This window comes from Rhinoraja longicauda, chromosome 19, assembly GCF_053455715.1.
Source record: "Rhinoraja longicauda isolate Sanriku21f chromosome 19, sRhiLon1.1, whole genome shotgun sequence".
Taxonomy (NCBI): domain Eukaryota; kingdom Metazoa; phylum Chordata; class Chondrichthyes; order Rajiformes; family Arhynchobatidae; genus Rhinoraja; species Rhinoraja longicauda.
Genome location: NC_135971.1, coordinates 11,720,821 through 11,744,683, shown reverse-complemented (window position 1 = coordinate 11,744,683; position 23,863 = coordinate 11,720,821). Strand labels below are relative to the sequence as shown.

The following is a 23,863-nucleotide window of genomic DNA, read 5'->3' as shown; positions in this document are numbered from 1 at the left end:
CGAGGAGATCTCCTCGTCTCGTCCCGCCCCGCGCGCTCATTAACGCTGTGTGTGTGTGTGATACATGTGTGTGGATATGTGTGTATATATATATATATATGTATGTGTGTGTGTGGATATATGTGTGTATATATATATAGGTGTGATTCTGTGTGGATATATATATATATACATATGTGTGTGTGTGTGGATATATCTCTGTGTGTGGATATATATGTGTGTGGATGTATCTGTGGATATATTTGTGTGTGAATATACGTGTGTGTGGATATGTGTGTGTGGATATATGTGTGTGGCTGTGTGTGATACATGTGTGTGTGGATATATATGTGTGTGTGGGTATATATGTGTTTGTGTGTGAGTGGATATGTGTGTGTGTGTGTGGATATATGTGTGTGGAAATATCTGTGTGGATATATTTGTGTGTGAATATACGTGTGGGTGGATATATATATATGTGTGTGTGTTTGGGTATATATGTGTGTGTGTATATATATCTATGTGGATATATTTGTGTGTGAATATATATGTGTGTGGATATATATGTGTGTGAGTGGATATGTGTCTGTGTGTGTGTATATGTGTGTGGATATATGTGTGTGTGGATATATGTGTGTGTGGATATATGTGTGTGTGGATCTATGTGTGTGTGGATATATATATATGTGTGTTTGTGTTTGGATGTATATATGTGTATGTGTATATATGTGTGTGGATATATGTGTGGGTGGATATATATATGTGTGTTTGTGTGTGAATATATGTGTGGATATATTTGTGTGTGAATATATGTGTGTGTGTGTGGATATATGTGTGTGTGGGGATATATGTGTGTATATATATATGTGTGTATATATATATATGTGTTTGTGTGGATATATATGTGTGTGTGTATGTGAATTTTTTTTTAGAGATACAGCGCGGAAACAGGCCCTTCGGCCCACCGGGTCCGCGCCGCCCAGCGATCCCCGCACATTAAGATTGTTCCCGATGTTGGGGAAGTCCAGAACCAGGGGTCACGGCTTAAGGATAAGGGGGAAGTCTTTTAGGACCGAGATGAGAAAACATTTCTTCACACAGAGAGTGGTGAGTCTGTGGAATTCTCTGCCACAGAAGGTAGTTGAGGCCAGTTCATTGGCTATATTTAAGAGGGAGTTAGATGTGGCCCTTGTGGCTAAAGGGATCAGGGGGTATGGAGAGAAGGCAGGTACAGGTTACTGAGCTGGATGATCAGCCATGATCATATTGAATGGCGGTGCAGGCTCGAAGGGCCGAATGGTCTACTCCTGCACCTATTTTCTATGTTTCTATTAACACTATCCTACACACACTAGGGACAATGTTTACATTTGCCCAGCCAATTAACGTACATACCTGTACGTCTTTGGAGTGTGGGAGGAAACCGAAGATCTCGGAAAAAACCCACGCAGGTCACGGGGAGAACGTACAAACTCCGTACAGATCGCGCACATAGTCAGGATCGAACCTGAGTCTCCATCGCCTACCGCTGTGCCTCCCTGCTGCCAACATATATATGTGTGTGTGGATATATGTGTATGTGTGTGAGAGAGTGTGTAGATATGTGTGTAGCTTTGCGTGTGTATATAAATGTGTGTATATGTGTGTGTATATATATAAATATAGATGTGTGTATACATATATATAGATGTGCGTATATCAAAAGGTACTAGAGTACCAAGATAGACCACTCGGCTCGTAGTAGGTCATGGGTAAATTTCAGTGCCATTTTATTAAGCAGATTCTGTGTGTTAGACTGGGCAGTGTTTAGGTTGGGACCCTTCTTCAGACAAGGGGGGGGAAGGTGAAGAGCTGAAGAAATCATGATCTGATCATTTCATTGGTTAGCTGATATGCGAAACAGTGCAAACCTGTATATCTCGCACACAAAATGATGTAAATCTTACCATGAATGACAGAAATAAAAAGTGTTATCCTTGTTTATGAAGTTCATTTTTGAATGATGTAAAATTGAAGTGGGTTAATGCAATATACTGCTTACCCACAAATGTGTCGTTATGAGATATTCACATTTGAAAAATCCATAAATCACAACAAAGCCCCAAGATGTTATCTGACCAACTTATCAATTGAATTTAAATATGAAATTTTACAGGTTGTAAGGTAGTGGGGAAGGATCGTGTTAATGCATGTCACTCATTTATCACAAAAGTGAGGGTTGGCTCTATATTGCACCAACCCCCTCAATTAATATGTTAAATTCAAAACTAAACGATGGTAGTAATGTACATTATTCATGTCTAAAGCTAGCACCTCTGTATCTGTGCAGGTTTGTATGCATTACATTTTATTACACTAATATAGAATGAAAAGAATAAAAAAATATCTTGACATGTGTTCACGGTTATTTTATTCACAATATTAAGATTTCTGAAAATAAGTTTGATGTCACTGATTGCGAATGTGTATGGGTAGGCCCGAATAAAATGTGTATGAGAGAACAGTGATCATGATAGGGAGAACCATGTACTGAGAAGTGTGTGCATGGCTGATTATATATATATAGGGAGAGAGAGAGAGAGATTGAAAGAAAAAGGTTGCTAAACAAATAATTAGAGGAAATCACAAAAAAGAAACTAGAGCTAAATATATAATAATAATAATAATAATAATAATAATAATAATAATGCATTACATTTATATAGCGCTTTTCAAACGCTCAAAGACGCTTTACAGGGATTACTAGAACATAGAGAAGAAAATAAATAGATAAATAAGTAAACAAACAGAAAAAGGAGACAGAAGGTGAGGTGACGGTCAGTGGTTGATGGCAGTGCTGAACAGGTGAGACTTCAGTGATGTTTTGAATGTGGTGAGTGAGGAGGAGTCTCTGACGGTTTGGGGTAGTGAGTTCCAGAGGGTGGGAGCAGCGATGGAGAAAGCCCTGTCCCCCCAGGATCTGAGTTTGGTCCGGATGGGGGGGGACAGGAGGTTGGCAGCAGCAGAGCGGAGGGTGCAGGTGGGAGTGTGCCTGTGGAGGAGGTCAGTCAGGTAGGATGGGGCCAGGTTATGGAGGGCTTTGTAGGTCACGAGGAGGATTTTGTACTGGATTCTCTGGGGGATGGGGAGCCAGTGGAGCTTGTAAAGGACGGGGGTGATATGGTCACGGATCGGGGAGTGGGTGAGTAGACGGGCAGTGGAGTTTTGAATGTATTGAAGTTTACTGATGATTTTTGAGGGTGAGCCATAGAGGAGGCTGTTGCAGTAGTCCAGACGGGAGGTGATGAAGGCGTGGATGAGGGTTTCTGCAGCTGTGGAGGAGAGGGATGGACGGAGACGGGCGATGTTTTTGAGGTGGAAGAAGGCTGTCTTTGTGATGTGTTTGATGTGTTTGTCGAAGGAGAGGGTTTGATCAACGATGATTCCAAGATTCCGGATGTGAGGGGAGGTGGATACTGGGAGACCATCAATATTGAGGATGAAGTTTTGGGTGGATTTTGTGAGCATTTTTGGACCAATGATGATGATTTCAGATTTGTTGCAGTTGAGTTTGAGGAAATTTGATTGAAGCCAAGATTTTATTTCAGTGATGCAGTTTGTCAGTGTAGAGTGTGTGGTGGTGGAGATTGACTTGGTGGAGATGAGGAGCTGGATATCATCGGCGAAGCAGTGGAAGTTGAGACCATGACGGCGGATTAATTGACCAAGGGGGAACAGGTAGAGGATGAAGAGGAGGGGGCCAAGGACTGAGCCTTGGGGGACACCTTGGGGGAGGGGAGCGGTGGGGGATTTACAGTTGTTAATGGAGATGAACTGGTGCCTGTCAGAGAGGTAAGATTTGATCCAGGATAGGGCTGTGCCGGTGATGTTAAAGGAGGTTTCAAGTCGGGTGAGGAGAATGGAGTGATTTATGGTGTCAAAGGCGGCGCTGAGGTCAAGTAGGATGAGGATGTTGAGGTTGCCAGCGTCAGAGGAGAGGAAAAGGTCATTTGTGATTTTGAGGAGCGCAGTTTCAGTACTGTGGTTGGAGCGGAATCCGGATTGGAAAGTTTCATACAGGTTATTGGTGGAGAGGTGGTATTTCAGTTGAGAAGCTACAGCACGTTCCAAAACTTTGGACAGAAAGGGTAGGTTGGAGATTGGTCTGAAGTTGTTTGGGGTGTCAGGGTTGAGACCAGGTTTTTTCAGAATGGGGGTGACAGCAGCGATTTTGAGGGATGGCGGGACGATGCCAGTGGACAGGGAGGAGTTTATTGTTGCAGTGATAAGTGGAGAGAGAGCAGGAAGGCAGGCCTTGACAAAGCTGGAGGGGATGGGGTCCAGAGAGCAGGTGGCAGTTTTTATTCCTGTGAAGAGGTCAGAGAGGTCGGTGGTGGAGACTGGGGAGAACTGAGGCAGGGGTTGACAGGATGAGGTGGGGCAGGTGGTTTGAGGGGGAGCAGGGGGAGTTGGTGGTTAAGGTGCTGTAGATGCTGTCTATTTTGCTTTGGAAGAATGAAAGGAAAGTGGTGCATTTGTCAACTGTGAATGATTGGGAGATGGTGTCCAGGGGGCTGAGGAATTTGTTTATTGTAGAGAAGAGTGCTTTTGGGTTTCCGGAGCCAGAGTGAATTATTTGAGAGTAGTAGGTGGAGTGGGCGCGGGAGAGGGCATCTTTGTAGTGCTGCAGGTGGTCTTTGTCGGCTTGGGAGTGAATTGTGAGACCTGTTTTGTTGCGGAGTCTTTCAAGTTGGCGGGCATGAGTTTTCATCATGCGGAATTCGGGGGTAAACCAAGGAGCAGAGTGGGTGAAGGAAACTGTTTTGGTTTTTATAGGTGCAAGCTGGTCGAGGCAGGAGGAGAGAGTGTGGTTGTAGTAGTCAGTGAGGTCAGAGGGGCTGTGGAGGTCAACGAAGGAAGAGGCGGACATTATTTCAGAGAGGGAGGATGAGAGCGAGGTAGGTGAAACAGAGTTCAGCTTACGGAAGTTGATTTTGCGTTTTTGCCTTGGAGCTGGGGTGGGAATGTTGACGGACATGGTGATGGCTAAGTGATCAGAGAGGGTGGGGTCGGAGCCAGAGAGGTGATGTAGATTTAGTCCAGTGGAGCAGACAAGGTCCAGAATGTGCCCACGGTTATGGGTGGGAAAATTGACGTGTTGAGTGAGGTTAAAGCAGTTGAGTATTTCAGTGAAGTCAGCGGTTATTGTGGAGTCAGTGGAGTCCATATGGATGTTGAAATCACCGAGGAGGAGGATTGAGGGGGAGAGAGAACAGAACTGGGTCAGAAAGTCGGAGAAGTCAGAAAGGAATGATGGGTGTGGTTTGGGAGGGCGGTAGACAACTGCCATGACTAATTGTGTGTGGCCAGAGAGTTTGAAAGCCAGGTGTTCAAATGAAGGAGCAGATGAGATGGAGATGAGGCTGATCTTGAAGTCCTGTCGGTGTATTACTGCAATCCCACCACCTCGGCCCTCCGAGCGTGGTTTATTGATGTAGGAGTATCCGTTGGGTGTAGTGAGGTTGAGTGGGAGGTAATCCAGAGGTTGTTGCCAGGTTTCAGTCAGACAGAGGAAGTCCAGTTTATTTTCCAGGATGAAGTCATTGAAAATGTGGCTTTTATTGTTGAAGGATCGGATATTGAACAGAGTGAGCTTCATGTTGCTTTGTATGGTGTGGATGGACACGGGTGATTTAGCCAGGGCTTGCAGACAGGGGGCGCGCTCGTGTGCGTTATTGTGATGACGTAATCGACGAGTGGAAGTCCGCTGCGGGGATGGAGTGACCGGTCTGGGAGTAAGCAAACTTGCGACCGGAGCCTCTGTGGATGTATCTGGGTCGTCGTAGAAGTCCGTGGTTGATGATGGCAGAGATGCATGGCGGAGTGGAGTGATTGTTGAGCTGGAGCAGCCTCGCGGCGAGGTACCTCAGTGCCATGCCAGGCAGGAGCGAAGGAGCACAGAGCCCGGAGAAGTTAGCCGGCTACCGCGGGCTAGCAGACCAAAACGTCAGGCACAACAGGCTGATCCAGAGCATGGCCTATGAGGAGGACCGAGGAAGCTGAGCAGCCTGAGGGTTAATAGGGAGCTGAGGACGTGCAGGCAGAGGAGGCAGCCGGGCAGCTGTTAGCGTTAGCAACTAGCGAGTAACCTGCAGCTCGATGACTGCAGCGGTGGCTAGCAGGGAGCTAGCTAGCTGTCCAGGTAACCCACAGGAGAGCAGTCCAAGCCAGCAAGACAGGAGCACAGACAGGAGTGAGAAGTCCAGGGGTGCGGAGGCAGCGGAGGCAGCGGTGGAAGTGCTGGGCAGATGATGCCAGGAGGGTCAAGCAGAAGGATTAGTCCAAGCAGAAGGATTCATGCAAACAGAGAAAATCTTTCCAAAAACAGCAAAATTAATACAAACAGAGAAGTGGTGAGAAGCGGTGAACAAACAACGCCAGCGTCCTCTCACGACACTTCCGGTACTGTGTGTGCATATGTGTGTGTATGTATATGTGTGTATATACATAAACCATAAAGGCAATTCGACCCTTATGGTTTATGTATATGGGTATATATATATATGCATATACAGAAACTATAAAGGTCGAATCGCCTTTATGGTTTAATTACATCATGTGAAAAATAAGATGAAGAGAGAAATAGAGCGTTGCTTTAAATCAAAGTTGCTTCTGATCCATGAGAAGGAACTTTGACATCTATTTATTTTTTAGATTTAGATTTAGAGGTACAGCGCGGAAACAGGCCCTTCGGCCCACCGGGTCCGCGCCGCCCAGCGATCCCCGCACATTAACACCATCCTACACGCACGAGGGACAATTTTTACAGTTACCCAGTCAATTAACCTACATACCTGTACGTCTTTGGAGTGTGGGAGGAAACCCAAGATCTCGGAGAAAACCCACGCAGGTCACGGGGAGAACGTACACACTCCGTACAGACGGCGCCCGTAGTCAGGATCGAACCTGAGTCTCCGGCGCTGCATTCGCTGTAAAGGCAGCAACTCTGCCGCTGCGCCACCGTATATCCCTACCTTGCTCTCACACACAAACACACACTCACACACATTCATACATATATATATATATATATAATAAGTAACATTTGTACAGAGTGTGTGTGTTTGAGCAATACAAGGGAAACTGCACAAAAGAGGGGGCTGGGGAGGAAGGATGGGAGGGAAATGGGCAGAAACAGTAGGAAATAATAAATTCAGAGAAATTAAGCAGGGGGAAAACATTTCGAAATTAAAAACAACAACAAAATGTGAGTTGATAGATGGGATAGTTCGCGGATGACACGACTGTGGTTGGACTCATCTCAGAAGGAGATGAGACAGCCTATAGGGATGAAATCCAAAGGCTGGCAGCATGGTGTTCAGTGAACAATCTGGTCCTGAACTCCTCCAAAACAAAGGAACTTATAATTGACTTTAGAAAAACCAGTGGAGATTACGACCCACTCTACATCAATGGGGTCTGTGTGGAAAGGGTACCAGCTTTCAGGTTCCTGGGTACGCACATCGCAGAGGATCTCACCTGGTCTACCAACACCATCACCACAGTAAAGAAGGCACAGCAGAGACTCCACTTCCTGAGGATCCTCAGGAAAACCAACCTGCAGGAGAAGCTCATGTTGTCCTTCTATCGCTGCTCCATCGAGAGTGTGCTGGCATACTGTATAACCACATGGTATGCCAGCTGCTCAGAAAAGGACAGGAAGGCCCTTCAGAGGGTCATCACGACGGCCCAGAAAATCATCGGCTGCTCACTGCCCTCCCTAGAGCACCTGTTCAGCCTACGCTGCCTCAGTAGAGCAGGCAAAATAATAAAAGATCCATCCCACCCCGGCCACCGTCTGTTTGTTCATCTGCCCTCTGGTCGACGTTTCAGGTCGATCAAATCCCGAACAAACAGACTTAAGAACAGTTTTTACCCCAGGGCCATACGAGAACTGAACACTACCTTGCACTAGGCAACACCGTTAAAAAATCGGTCATATAATTGTATTTAATTGTATTTATGTATTTATTTGTTTTTGCATTTATTGCATATATGTTTGTACGCACCGTCAGGATTGGCTATTTTTTAATTTCGTTGTACTCGTTGCAATGACAATAAATGAATATTATTATTATTATTATTATTATTATGATATATGCTGCATTTTAATGGTGTCATCACACATACTGTTCCCCCACAACACTGATTACACTGAGAGAGGAGGGTTTTGCTTACTAAAATGGCGGCCGTTCAACTCCGTAGCGTACTACACTTCAGTACGGGCGATGTCAACGGAGTGGTCCATCTTGCTCCTCTAGTATCTTTGTTTGTTTCAGGGGGCGCCTCCTGCAGCCGACCTTCAAGGCGCTGGAGGCGATACCAAAGATACTAGAGGAGCAAGATAGACCACTCGACCCTAAAAACCGTAGTGCGTCACGGCGCCATTTTATTTGGCAAACCTGCAGAAACATTTAAAAAGAAAAATAACAAAAAAATGTCAATTGATAGATGAGATATATTCTGCATTTTAATGGTATCATCACACATACTGTTCCCACAAAACACACACATTCATAAATATATATATAAGTTAAATTTGTGCAGAGTGTGTGTTTGAGCACAAAAGAGAAATAAGTGCTTACTGACATCATCCACAGACAGTTAAAACGCTATCAAAAGATACGTCCCATATTCTTTGCTCTTCTTTGACAGAGCAGATAGCTTCTCTTTGTTAGTTCTTCAATCAGTTTTAATGTTGAATATAGATAATATCTAAAGTTTCAGGAATACAGGCCTAGCCAACACAACTACCCACTATAGTCCCAAATCATCATTGCTAATTAGTATTTTATGCCACTCCAAGGTCATATTTCCTTCCTGGTTTATTTACCGGCAGTGAACAGAATAATCTAGAAGAGAGTGCACACATTAACTTTAGAGTTGTATCCTTGATGTTAAGGCAAAAATCCATTTGATCTTTTTATATATTTTGCCTTTCCACAAAGGGTTCTTCAGTTAGATTCGTGCTCGTCCATAGTTATTGTCTTCTTGGAAAAAAAAAACTGTGGTGTTTAATCAGAATCCAAAATGGATGACTCCACATTCAATGCTGAACTCCATTGTCATCGTTTTCATCAAGTCAAGTCAAGTCAAGTCAAGTCAAATTTATTTGTCACATACACATACACGATGTGCAGTGAAATGAAAGTGGCAATGCCTGCGGATTGTGCACAAAAAAGAATTACAGTTACAGCATATCAATAAAGTTAATAAGTTACTATAGTGTAGACAAAAATTTAGTCTCTGGGGTTATAAAAGTTGACAGTCCTGATGGCCTGTGGGAAGAAACTCCGTCTCATCCTCTCCGTTTTCGCAGCGTGACAGCGGAGGCGTTTGCCTGATCGTAGCATCTGGAACAGTCCGTTTCTGGGGTGGCAGGGGTCCCTCATGATCTTGCTTGCTCTGGATCTGCACCTCCTGATGTATAGGTCCTGCAGGGGGACGAGTGTAGTTCCCATGGTGCGTTCTGCCGAACGCACTACTCTCTGCAGGGCCATCCTGTCCTGGGCAGAGCTGTTCCCAAACCAGACTGTAATGTTGCCGGACAGGATGCTCTCTACAGCCCCAGAGTAGAAGCAATGAAGGATCCTCAGAGACACTTTGAATTTCCTCAGTTGTCTTAGGTGGTAAAGGCGCTGCTTTGCCTTACCCACCAGTGCGGCAATGTGCGTTGCCCACGTCAGATCCTCTGTGATGCGGACTCCCAGGTATTTAAAACTGCTCACCCTATCCACAGTAGACCCATTTATCTCCAGTGGCATGTACGTCCTTGGATGTTTAGCCCTTCTGAAGTCCACAATCAGCTCCTTCGTTTTAGTGACATTCAAGAGGAGGCTATCGTCCTGACACCAGAGTGCCAGATCAGCCACCTCCTCCCGGTAGGCCTTCTCATCGTTGTTGGAGATCCGGCCCACCACCACAGTGTCATCAGCAAACTTGATGGAGTTTGAGCTGAACCTGGCCCCACAGTCATGTGTGTACAGGGAGTACAGTAGGGGGCTAAGGACACAACCCTGGGGGGATCCTATGTTCAGGGTGAGGGAGCTAGATGTGTGTTCCCCCATCCTGACCACTTGGGGCCTGGCGGTGAGAAAGTCCAGGACCCAGGCACACAGAGGGGTGCTAAGCCCCAGTTCCAGCAGCTTCTCAACCAGTCTGCTGGAGACTATTGTGTTGAATGCTGAACTAAAGTCAATGAACAGCATCCTCACATAGCCCCCCTGGTTTTCCAGATGAGAGAGAGCGGTGTGTAGAACCTGGGAGACCGCATCATCCGTGGACCTGTTCGGACGGTATGCGAACTGTAGTGGGTCCATGTTGCGAGGAAGGAGGGCGCAGATGTGCTTCTTGACTAGCCTCTCAAAGCATTTTCATGACAACCGAGGTGAGGGCCACCGGTCGGTAGTCATTTAAACACGCTGGAGAGGCATTCTTTGGCACCGGTACAATGATGGATCTTTTGAAGCATGCAGGGACCACGGACTTGGCCAAGGAGAGGTTGAATATTGTGGTGAGCACTGGGGCAAGCTGAGTAGCACAAGACTTTAGCACTCGCCCAGATATACCATCTGGGCCTCCAGCTTTCCTCGTGTTTTCACACGCGTCAGAGCCCACCTCACCTCATGCTCAGACACCGAGAATGTGTGCACATCCCCGGCGGTGGATCCCCCTCCAGCCTCGCTAGTCAGCGCCCCTTCGGTGCTGTTTTTAGACGGCGAGCTGGTGGTGTTACCCGTCTCAAACCGTGCATAAAAAGAGTTCAGGTCATCAGCTAAGGAGGAGCCGGCACTGCACTCCCAATTTGTTAATGCCGTTTCTCAATTTTCTGTTTCTATCTACACTATTTACTGCATAAGGGTGTTGATCTGAAAAGTCACCTATCCATATTCTATTGAGATGCTTGACTCACTGGGTTACTTAAGCATTTTTTAAATCTTTCTTTGGTAAATCAGCATCTGCAGTTACTTGTTATTACACTATTTACTGTTATCAATGTCATTAAAAGGTTTCACTGGTTTGGGAACTATCCAAGTCTGCAAGAAATTGCAGTGAGGTGGGGATATAGCCCAGTCCGTCACGCAAACCAGGCTTTCTGCCTCTGAATCCATGTGCACTTCACGCAACCTCGGAAAAGCAGCCAACGTAATCAGAGACTTGTCTCACCCTGGTCATTCCTTCTTCTCCCTGCTCTTAATGGGCAGATCCCCATCTGTTATCAGGATTCTGAATAGTCTTTCAATAAGCTAGGGCACTGTCCGATTCACCTCTACTACTTGAGATGTGCACTCTACTACTTGAGACTGCTTCTCCATCACGTAAAAGGGCCAGTATCCTTCGATTCATCGAGGACACATGACGGACATATTCTTCCTTCCTTCAAAGATGTCTGCATAGAAAGAGGTTTGTTGCAAACTGACGACCATTGGCAACAGACGATGGAAGATGCTGAATGGACATTTGTTATTCACATTTTAAACTTTAATAAATCCCTTTTCCACTTGCTGTGCCCGTCAGCCGCCCATGCGCAGTATTACCTCCATGTTCCACGTCGCCATGGAAACCCGATGGGCGGGAATGGCGGCGCTGCCAGAGAACCCCGAAGAATGGAGGGGGGAGGTAAGGGGGGATGGAGTGGGTGACTGGCGGGGTGGGAGGGGAAGGGGGGGAGTGGGTGGGGAAGAAGAGTGGTTGAGGGAATGGAGTGAGGGAGGGGAGGGGAGGGTGCTAGACCAATGCAGAAAAAAACACAATTTTAAAGAAAAATTGCGATTTTCATTGAGATTTTTTTTTTTTAAAGGCGTTTATTTTAAAGAAAAAAGTGTGATTTTTCCCCACATCACAATGGTAACCCAATGAGTTGTGGGTCCAACTTGGTCTAGTTATTATTATATTTTGCTTACTAAAATGGCGCCTTGGCGTATCACACTTCAGTGTAGGGGGATTGCACGTAAGGTTGTAAGGTCAAACTGAGTGACGCATGGACTTGGTCAAGGCAACTGGAGGACATGGCAGCTTCCAGCACACACGAGTAACACCTGCAACAGGTGCACTCTTACCTTTAAAAAGCCGCCAACAGGCCAATTTTTGTGCTGTTAAAAAAAAAGGGGAAGAAGCTGGAGGATCCGGCGGAGGAAGAGGAACCGGGAGAAAGGGGCCGTCTAGCCCGAGGGCGCAAGAAGCAGCCGGGAAGACGTCTGGCCAGGCCGAGGGAGAAGGGGAAAGGCGGCCGGGAAGGGAGGCAGGAGAGCAAGGCCGAGAAGCAGGGGGTGGCGCCTACCGGGGGGAGAAGAGGAGGAGGAGGAGGAGGAGGAGAGGAGGAGAAGAGGAAAGGAGGAGGAGGAAGAGAAGGAGGAAATGAGAAGGAGGAGGAAAGGAGGAGGAGGAGAGGAGGGGGAGGAGGAAAGGAGAAGGAAAGGAGGATAGAGGAGGAGGAAAGGAGGAGCAGGAAAGGAGGAGGAGGAGGAGGAAAAGGAGAAGGCGAAGGAGGAGAAGAAGGAGAAGGAGGAGGAGGAGGAGGAAAGGAGGAGGAGAAAAGGAGTAGGAGGAGGAGGAAAGGAGGAGGAGGAGGAGGAGGAGGAGGAGGAGGAGGAGGAGGTGGAGGAGGAAAGGAGGAGGAGGAGGAGGAGGAGGAGGAGGAGGAGGAAAGGAGGAGGAGGAGGAGGAGGAGGAGGAGGAGGAAAGGAGGAGGAAAGGAGAAGGAAAGGAGGAGAGAGGAGGAGGAAAGGAGGAGGAGGAAAAGGAGAAGGAGGAGGAGAAGGAGAAGGAGGAGGAGGAGGAAAGGAGTAGGAGTAGGAGGAGGAGGAGGAGGAAAGGAGGAGGATAAAAGGAGTAGGAGAGGAGGAGAGGAGGAGAGGAGGGGGAGGAGGGGGAGGGGGAGGAGGAGGAGGAGGGTGGTCTGCTGGGGCAGTAGCAGCGAGCACTGGAGGTCGGCGTCCTGCCTGAGGGCGAAGGGCCCAGGGTTAGAAGGGCTGGACGACCTTAGAGGAGGAGGAGGAGGATGTGGAAGAGGAGGGGGAGCGGAGTGTCGAGCCCGAAGAGGAGGAGCAAAGAGGAGCCGGGGAAAGGCCGAGCAGCAGCGAGAGCTGGGCCGGGCGCTGGGACCAGCAGGAGCGGCGAGGGGCCGAAGAGCCGCAGGAACCGAGGCCGCGGAGCATGGAGGAGCGGGGAGAGCAGGGAGCGGGGAGAGCGGGGATAGTCCGGGGGAAGCCGGGCTGAGGCAAAGTGCGGCCGCAACATTGGACTGCAGTGCCCGGCGTGCCCTCCAGTAACAGTGGCGACAGTACGGGCCGTGACCTCGCCTGCAGTACAATCCCCCATACGCGCGATTTCAACGGAGTGGTCTGTCTTGTTACTCTGTAAAAAAATAACTGATGCTGATACAAATGACTGCAGATGCTGGAAGCATGCAGGTACAGCAGGCAGTGAAGAAAGCCAATGAAATGTTGGCCTTCATAACAAGAGGAGTTGGGTATAGGAGCAAAGAGGTCCTTCTGCAGTTGTACAGGGCCCTAGTGAGACCGCACCTGGAATACTATGTGCAGTTTTGGTCTCCAAATTTGAGGAAGGACATTCTTGCTGTTGAGGCCGTGCAGCGTAGGTTTACTAGGTTGATTTCCAGAATGGCGGGACCGTCATACGTTGAAAGATTGGAGTGACTAGCCTTGTATACGCTGGAATTTAGAAGGATGAGAGGGGATCTTATCGAAACATATAAGATTATTAAGGGGTTGGACACGTTAGAGGCAGGAAACATGTTCCCAATGTTGGGGGAGTCCAGAAACCAGGGGCCACAGTTTAAGAATTTAAGAACGGAGATGAGGAAAAAAAAATCAGTCAGAGAGTTGTAAATCTGTGGAATATTCTGCCTCAGAAGGCAATGGAGGCCAATCCTCTGAATGCATTCAAGAGAGAGCTAGAGATCTTAAGGATAGCGGAGTCAGGGGGTATGGGGAGAAGGCAGGAACAGGATACTGATTGAGAATGATCAGCCATGATCACATTGAATGGTGGCGCTGGCTCGAAGGGCCGAATGGCCTACTGCTGCACTCTTGTCTATGATCTATTGTCTAAATCGAAGGTATCACAAAATGCTGGAGTAACTCAGCGGGTCAGATAGCATCTCGGAGAGAGGGAATGGGTGATGTTTCGAGTCGAGATCCTCTAGTATCTTTGGTGTATATACAATGCATTCAGAAAGTATTCCGACTCCATCACTTTTTCCACATTTTGCTACGTTACAGCCTTATTTAAAAATGGATTAAGTTCATTTTTATTATCATCAATCTACACACAATACTCCATAATTTAAAAAAAGCGAAAACAGGTGTTTAAAAATTTTTGCAAAGTAATTCAAAAGAAATAACTGAAATATCAAATTTACATAAGTATTCAGACCCTTTACTCAGTACTTTGTTGAGGCACCTTTGGCAGCGATTGCAGCCTCAAGTCTTCCTGGGTATGAGGCTACAAGCTTGGCATACCTGTATTTGGGTAATTTCTCCCATTCTTCTCAGCAGATCCCCTCAAGCTGTGTCAGATTGGACAGGGAGTGTCGATGCACATCTATTTTCAGGTCACTCCAGTGTTAATAATAAGAATAATAATAATAATAATAATAAGCATTTATTTTATATAGCGCCTTTCCAGAAGCTCAAAGCGCTTTACATAAACAATCATAACATAAAAACAAACAGACAAACTATCCTAACGGAGAAGTGTTGTTCGATCGGGGTCAAGTCCGGGCTCAAGGACATTCACAGACTTGTCACAAAGCCACTCCTGCGTTGTCTTGGCTGTGTGCTTAGGGTCATTGTCCTGTTGGAAGGTGAACCTCCGCCCCAGTCTGAGGTCCAGAACGCTCTGGAGCAGGTTTTTATCAAGGATCTCTCTGTACTTTGCTCTGTTCACCTTTCCCTCGATCCTGACTAGTCTCCCAGTTCCTGCCGTTGAAAAACATCCTCACAGCATGATGCTGCCACCACCATGCTTCACCATAGGCATGGTATTGGCCAGGCGATGAGTGGCGCCACTTGGCATTCAGGCCAAAGAGTTCAATCTTGGTTTCATCAGACTAGAGAATCTTGTTTCTCATGGACTGAGAGTCCTTTAGATGCCTTTTGGCAAACTCCAAGCGGGTTGTCATGTGCCTTTTACTGAGCATTGGCTTCCGTCTGGCCACTCTACCATAAAGGCCTGATTGGTGGAGTGCTGCAGATATAGTTGTTCTTCTGGAAGGTTCTCCCATCTTCACAGAGGAACTCTGGAGCTCTGTCAGAGTGACCATCGAGTTCTTGGTCACCTCCCTGACCAAAACCCTTCTCCCCCGATTGCTCAGTTTGGCCGGGCAGCCAGCTCTATGAAGAGTCCTGGTGGTTCCAAAGTTCTTCCATTTAAGATTGACGGAGGCCACTGTGCTCTTTGGGACCTGCAATGCGGCAGAAATTGTTTTATACCCTTCCCCAGATCTGTGTCACGACACAATCCTGTCTCGGAGGTCTAGACAATTCCTTCGCCTTCATTGAATGGTTTTTGCTCTGACATGCACTGTCAACTGTGGGACCTTTACAGATAGGTGTGTACCTTTCCAAATCATGTCCAAACAATTTAATTTACCACTTGTGGACTGTAGAAACATCTCAAGGGTAATCAATGGAAACAGGATGAACATAAGTTCAATTTTGAGTGTCACAGCAAAGGGTCTGATTACATGTATTTCAGTTATTTCTTTTCAATTACTTTGCAAACATTTCTAAACACCTGTTTTCGCTTTTTTTATTATGGGGTATTGTATGTACATTGATGATAATAAAAATGAATTTCATATTTTCATATTTTTTATTTCATATTTCAGATACAGCGCGGAAATAGGCCTTTTTCGGTCCACCAAGTCCGCACCGCCCAGTGATCCCCGCACACTAACACTATCCTACACACACTAGGGACAATTTTTACATATACCCAGTCAATTAACCCACATACCTGTACGTCTTTGGAGTGATCCATTTTAAAATAAAGGCTGTAACGTAGCAAAATGTGGAAAAAGTGAACGCATCTGAATATTTTCTGAATGCAATGTATGTGTGTTTATATTTATATATATATGTGTATACAGATGTGTCTTTATGTGTGTGTATGTAAATATATAGATGTGCGTGTGTGCGTGCGTGCGCGTGCGCGTGTCGCTGGCATCCATCCATCTGCGGGAGATGATGGTGCGGCTTGGCGTTGTCCTGCTTGGCGAGGGAGATTTTTCATTTGTGTTTACATTTCCTTGTGTGACTCGTGCCCACAGGTGAGGCCGTCTCTGGTCGTTGTTCTGGGGAGTCCATGGCTGCCTTCTTTGACCATGTGTGTGTCTGTATATGTGTGTATGTATATATTTATGTGTGTGTATATGTATGTTTGCGTGTGCATATATGCATGTATATATCTACGTGTATCTCTCTCTCTCTCTCTCTCTCTCTCTCTATATATATATATATATATATATATATATATGTAAGAAAATAACTGCAGATGCTGCTACAAATCGAAGGAGTTTATTTCACAAAATGCTGGAGTCACTCAGCAGGTCAGGCAGCATCTCAGGAGAGAAGGAATGGGTGACGTTTCGGGTCAAGGCCCTTCTTCAGACTGTGTGTGTATATATATATATATATGTGTGTGTGTGTGTGTGTGTGTGTGTGTGTGTGTATGTATATATATATATATATATACTCAATGTGTGTGTGTGTGTGTTTGTGTATATATGTGTGGATATATGTGTTTGTGTATATATGTGTGTGTGGGTATATATGTTTGTATATGTGTTTGTGTGTGTGTATATGTTTGTGTGTGTGCGTATATATAAACATAGCACAAAAAGTAAGGAAATTTGTGTTTAGTAGATTATTTATTTGTTGTAACAATGCTTCTTGGCAATAAATCTTATACCGTTGGAAAGCCTGTTTATTTCCCTTTTAAATGGTGCCACATTTGTAAGGAACATGCATTTGTGGGATGAGCAGCAGAGCTGAGTATGTGGGTTGCGCCCATGAAAAATCTGCCAAATCTTCTCTGCCAATGCCAAACAGCTTATTCTGCCATTGACTCTTGTTCGGTGTTGTTTGGTGGATTGGATGATTGAAGTCTGAAGAAACAAGACATATTGGCAATTTAACAATTTATTCATTTAATAAACAGGAGCCTCAGTAGCGTGTGGAAGAACCATACACAGCCACAACAGCCTGGCACCTCCTCCTCATGCTGGTCACCAGCCTGGTCACACACTGTTGTGGGATGGCATCCCATTCTTCAACCAGCATTTGTCGCAAGTCAGCCAACGTGGTTGTGTTGGTCACTCTGGCACGAACAGCACGCCCAAGCTGATCCCACAAGTGTTCAATGGGGTTGAGGTCAGGACTGCTGGCAGGCCATTCCATCCTCTCCACTCCCAAATTCTGGAGGTAGTCTCTGAGAAACCCTGCTCTGTGGGGGCGAGCATTGTCATCTTGGAGGATAGAGTTCGGTCCCAGACTGTGGAGATATGGGATTGCCACTGGTTGCAGAATCTCATCTCGATATCTCTCTGCATTGAGATTGCCTCCAATGATGACAAGCCTCGTTTTTCCAGTGAGGGAGATGCCGCCCCACACCATCACACTGCCTCCACCAAAAGATGTTACTCTATCGGTGCAGCAATCAGCATAGCGTTCTCCGCGTCTTCTCCACACTTTGACCCTATGATCCAACTGCCGTAGGCAGAATCTGGACTCATCGCTGAACATAACGTTCCTCCACATGTTCAGGTTCCAGTGCACGTGTTGCCGACACCAGCGCAAACGGGCCTGACGGTGAAGGGCAGTCATGGCAGGCCTCCTGACAGCCCTATGAGACCGGAGATCGGCTGCGTGCAGTCTGTTCCGAATTGTCTGGGCAGCGAGCCGTCGGCCATATCGTCCTGCAAACCTTGACTGCAAATCTGTAGAAGACAGCCTACGGTTCCTAAGTGCTGACAGGGTGAGGAAACGGTCTTCTTCGGGTGTCGTCTTCTTGGGACGCCCACTTCGCGGCCTGTCTCTGACATCCCCCGTTATATGGAACTTGGCCTTCACTTTGGAGATGGTACTAGGGCTCACTCCAAATAATGCCGCAACTTGGTTTTGCGGAACACCAGCTTGAAGTTGCCCTATTGCATGGGCCCTATCCAGATCAGTCAAACGTGGCATGCCGATTCTTGGAGCAGACACCTACTGACCACTGTAGCAGGGCCCATGCTCACAGATGCTGCCAATCAGGCACCTGATTGTCAGCACCTGGGGGTACCAGAAGCTCAAAACAAGAGTCAATAACAACAGCAGAATAAGCTGTTTGGCATTGGCAGAGAAGATTTGGCAAATTTTTCATGGGCGCAACCCATATACTCAGCTCTGCTGCTCATCCCACAAATGCATGTTCCTTACAAATGTGGCACCATTTAAAAGGGAAATAAACAGGCTTTCCAACGGTATAAGATTTATTGCCAAGAAGCATTGTTACAACAAAGAAATAATCTACCAAACACAAATTTCCTTACTTTTTGTGCTATGTTTATGTGTGTGTGTTTGTGTATATGTGTCTGTGTACACATTTGTGTTTCATTGTCACATGTGCCACAAGCGAACAATTAAATTCATACTTGCAGCAGCACAAACAGAAATGTAAACATGGTACATGTAAAACCCATGTTATACAACACAAAAGTCCTATATATATAGGACCTGTATAATATATATATTTACTGCGGCGCTCTCATTTGATATGTATATATATCGTGTATGCGTGTGGCAGTACACACATATATAGACGTATATCGAAGGTATCACAAAATGCTGCAATAACTCAGCAGGTCAGGCAGCATCTCAGGAGAGAGGGAATGGGTGACGTTTCGGGTCGAGACCCTTCTTCAGTCTCGACCCCAAACGTCACCCATTCCCTCTCTCCTAGATGTTGCCTGGCGCGCTGAGTTACTCCAGCATTTTGTGATACCTTCGATTTGTACCAGCATCTGCAGTTATTTTCCTACACATATATTGATGTACTATTAGTCTATTTATTTGCCTGTTTGTTTTATGCACGAGAAAGCCGCTCATATATAAGTGGCGTCAGGGTTTTACAAAGGTTTTGGTATACGGCTCGGCATAATGGTAAATTGACCCAAGTAAATAGGATAGTGTGTACTATGTAGCGTAGTGTAAATGCGCGGGGAAAGCTGGTCGGCGCGGACTCGGCGGGCCGAAGGGCCAGTTTCCGCGCTGCATCTCTAAACAAAACAAAACTAAACTAAACCAGCTGTGGGCCAAGTGATTAAAAAAAAAATACAACGTGTGCATACTTTCCGCTAGCACTGCCCAGACGATTTAATATTCAGAATGCTGACTGACTGGTTGAATTAATTTAATGTCACATTTTGCTGAACATGTAAATGCAGAATAAATAAGTCTGCAGGGGAGAAAAAAAAATTCACAGCTAACACGTTTTATTGACACCATTCATACATCCAAATGGGGAATGTATCTAAGTCATCAATCATTATCCTAAACAGAAACTGGATGGATTTACAAATCCACTCACATTCTCTGAAACACAGTCCCTTTTGTGGCGATGATGGAATAAGGGGCAGGTGTGATGGCCCCGAAGAAATGTTTTCTGTTGCCACTCGAGATGGGTCACAGGGTTTAATCGACTTCTTCGATTGTTGGTCCGCCGGTTGCGCCCTTTCCCACCTGCCCGGCTGCGAAGGGTCCCTCGGGCATGCCGCCGCGGTACAGCTTGCTTATGATCGGGTTGCAAACCTTCTCCAGCTCTTTCAGCAGCTGCTCGTACTCTTCCTTCTCCGCCGCCTGGTTGCCCTCCAGCCAGGAGATGGTCTGGTTGCACTTCTCCACCACCTTGTTCCTGTCCTCGTCGCCCACCTTGCCCCGCATCTTGTCGTCCTCCACCGAGCTCTTCATGTTGAACGCGTGGGACTCCAGGGTGTTCTTGGCGGCGATGCGCTCCCGCTGGCGCTCGTCCTGCCCTTTGTACCTCTCCGCCTCCTGCACCATCCTCTCGATCTCCTCCTTGCTCAGCCGCCCCTTGTCGTTGGTGATGGTGATCTTGCTCTCCTTGCCCGTGCTCTTGTCCACGGCGGACACGTTGAGGATGCCGTTGGCGTCGATGTCGAAGGTCACCTCGATCTGGGGCATCCCTCGCGGGGCGGGCGGGATGCCGCACAGCTCGAACTTGCCCAGGAGGTTGTTGTCCTTGGTCATGGCCCTCTCGCCTTCGTACACCTGGATCAGGACGCCGGGCTGGTTGTCGGAGTAGGTGGTGAAGATCTGGGTCTGCTTGGTGGGGATGGTGGTGTTGCGCTTGATCAGGGTGGTCATGACGCCGCCCGCCGTCTCCAGTCCCAGCGACAGCGGGGTGACGTCCAGCAGCAGCAGATCCTGGACGTTCTCAGACTTGTCCCCCATCAGGATGGCCGCCTGGACAGCCGCCCCATAGGCCACCGCCTCGTCAGGGTTGATGCTCTTGTTCAGCTCCTTGCCGTTGAAGAAATCCTGCAGCAGCTTCTGGATCTTGGGGATGCGGGTGGAGCCCCCGACCAGGACGATGTCGTGAACCTTGGACTTGTCCAATTTGGCATCCTTCAGGGCTTTCTCCACCGGCTCCAGGGTGCCCCGGAACAAGTCCGTGTTGAGCTCTTCCAATCGAGCCCTGGTGATCGCGGTATAGAAGTCGATGCCCTCGAACAGAGAATCAATTTCCACGCTGGCCTGGGTGCTGGACGAGAGGGATCTCTTCGCCCTCTCGCACGCTGTCCGCAGCCTCCTCACCGCCCGCTTGTTCGGGGTGATGTCCTTCCTGTACTTGCGCTTGAACTCCTCAATGAAGTGGTTGACCATGCGATTGTCAAAGTCCTCTCCACCCAGGTGTGTGTCGCCGGCTGTGGACTTCACTTCAAAGATGCCGTCATCGATGGTGAGGATGGACACGTCGAAGGTGCCACCACCCAGGTCAAAGATGAGGACATTGCGCTCTCCGCTGCCCTTCTTGTCCAGGCCGTAGGCGATGGCACCTGCAGTCGGTTCGTTGATGATACGCAGGACATTGAGACCAGCGATCACGCCGGCATCTTTGGTTGCCTGCCGCTGGGAGTCATTGAAGTAAGCGGGCACGGTGATAACAGCGTTGGTGACATTGTAGCCCAGGTAAGCCTCGGCGACCTCCTTCATCTTGGTCAGCACCATGGAGGAGATCTCCTCCGGGTAGAAGGTCTTATCCTCCCCCCTGTACTCCACCTTCACCTTGGGCTTCCCAGCGTCGCTCACCACCTGGAAGGGCCAGTGCTTCATGTCGGACTGGACCACGGGGTCGTCGAACCTCCTCCCGATGAGCCTCTTGGCGTCGAAGACGGTGTTGGACGGGTTCATGGCCACCTGGTTCTTGGCCGCGTCGCCGATGAGCCTCTCGGTGTCGTTGAAGGCCACGTAGCTGGGGGTGGTGCGGTTGCCCTGGTCGTTGGCGATGATCTCCACCTTGCCGTGCTGGAAGACGCCGACGCAGGAGTAGGTGGTGCCCAGGTCGATGCCGATGGCTGTCCCCTTGGCTGCCATTTTTACTGTATTCCACGCCGCCCCCTCCCCCCTGAAACGGCGGACTCGCCCGCTTGGCCAATCCGATCCGGTCCGATCCAACAGCTACACGTCCACGTCCGCCTCCGCGACCCTCCTGGTCCGCTCTGTCTCACCTTCTGGCCCCCCACCCCTGAGTGACAATCGTTGTAGACGTCACGCCTCCTCTGTGACGTCATCCACCCCCCACCCACCCAACCACCCACCCAACCCACCCACCTCTCCAACGGAGGAGAAATCCCAATGGAAACCCGAGATCTACTCTGAAAACTGCTCATTTTCCGCGGTTCAACCCGACTGTGGTTCGAAGAAACAAGACGATGGCTTCATTTGTGCCGCACATCGTAATTACTCAATGGTGACGTTTGTCTGTGTCTCAGCCGTTGCCATGGACGACCAGTGCATTTCCCTGCTTTGCTTCTCTTATCCCACCCCTCATAGAAACATAAGAAAATAGGTGCAAGTGGAAACCATTTGGCCCTTCGAGTCAGCACCGCCATTCATTGTGATCATGGCTGATCATCCACGATCAGTAACCCCGTGCCTGCCTTCTCCCCATATCCCTCGAGCTCTATATAACTCTCTTTTAAATTCATCCAGTGAATCGGCCTCCGCTGTCTTCTGTGGCAGAGAATTCCACAAATTCACAACAAATTCTCTGGGTGCAAATGGGCTTTTTTCTCACCTCATTTTTAAACGGCCTCCCCTTTATTCTTAGACTGTGTGGCCCCTGGTTCTGGACTCGCCCAACATTGGGAACATTTTTCCTGCATCTGGCTTATCCAGTCCTTTTATAATTTTATACGTCTCTATAAGATCCCCTCTAATCCTTATAAACTACAGTGAATATAAGCCCAGTCTTTCCAATCTTTCCTCATATGACATATGGAAATCTCACGAAGGCCGCTGAATGATGGTCTGCTAATGTCCACCCATCGCTCTTATCCAATAGACAATAGGTGCAGGAGGAGGCCATTCGGCCCTTCGAGCCAGCACCGCCATTCAATGTGATCATGGCTGATCATTCTCAATCAGTACCCCGTTCCTGCCTTCTCCCCATACCCCCTGACTCCGCTATCCTTAAGAGCTCTATGTAGCTCTCTCTTGAATGCATTCAGAGAATTGGCCTCCACTGCCTTCTGAGGCAGAGAATTCCACAGATTCACAACTCTCTGACTGAAAAAGTTTTTCCTCATCTCAGTTCTAAATGGCCTACCCCTTATTCTTAAACTGTGGCCCCTTGTTCTGGACTCCCCCAACATTGGGAACATGTTTCCTGCCTCTAACGTGTCCAACCCCTTAATAATCTTATACGTTTCGATAAGATCTCCTCTCATCCTTCTAAATTTCAGTGTATACAAGCCTAGTCGCTGCAGTCTTTCAACATATGACAGTCCCGCCATTCCGGGAATTAACCTAGTAAACCTACGCTGCACGCCCTCAATAGCAAGAATATCCTTCCTCAAATTTGGAGACCAAAACTGCACACAGTACTCCAGGTGCGGTCTCACTAGGGCCCTCCAAAATGCTGGAGTAACTTAGATGGGCCAGGAAGCATCTCTGGATGTTTTAGACTTCAGTCTGAATTACTCAATGGACACATCACTCCGTGCTCTCCACAAGATTTTAGCATCTGCGCCCCCTTATGTCCAACGTCCCTTACCCAATGCCAATCTGAAATAATAAGAATGTAAGTAAGCAGGGTGCTTATTACTGTGCTCCAATAATATTATATCTCACATTGCACCTCCGTGCTTCATTCCCAATTTATTACATTAAGCTGGAGTCCAGAAATCCATTGGGATCCTCGAGTCCACTCAACGACTGGATATCGACTAGCTTGTGGGGTTGTGTACTAACCATCTCTCGAAGCGGAGGGATTACTCCTGGCCCCATCCCTACAAGTTATCCCAGCTACCCCACCCCCCTGTGTGCCAAACACTACTGCCAAGGAATTAATCTTTCGTCGTCCAGCATTTCAGACGTCCGCCTGGTTAAATAACAATCTCTCGCCCTTCTAACCCGCAGCGAATACTAGCCCTTCTTACTTAATTCCAATTGCCCGGGCCTAGGTGTGACCTCTATTCCACCCTGGGCCGGCGTAGAAGGACGGATTCATTGGCACGCTTGCGAATGGAAATATCATTAACACAATAACATTTTAGGAGATTGGTCCCGGGGGTGACTGGTTTTATATATAATGATGG

General features: G+C 47.6%; 1 protein-coding gene across 1 annotated transcript; it reads right to left on the bottom strand.

Annotated features, from left to right (window-relative positions):
• Nucleotides 1-19,715: 19,715 nt before the first annotated feature.
• LOC144602661 (heat shock cognate 71 kDa protein-like) lies at nucleotides 19,716-21,638 on the bottom strand. The gene has a single exon (XM_078415796.1). The coding sequence runs from the start codon at nucleotides 21,636-21,638 to the stop codon at nucleotides 19,716-19,718; it is 1,923 nt and encodes a 640-aa protein (XP_078271922.1).
• Nucleotides 21,639-23,863: the final 2,225 nt, after the last annotated feature.

What these genes read in the sequence shown, in the direction of transcription:
- LOC144602661 (XM_078415796.1), bottom strand. Translation starts at nt 21,638, where the DNA reads ATGGCAGCCAAGGGGACAGCCATCGGCATCGACCTGGGCACCACCTAC.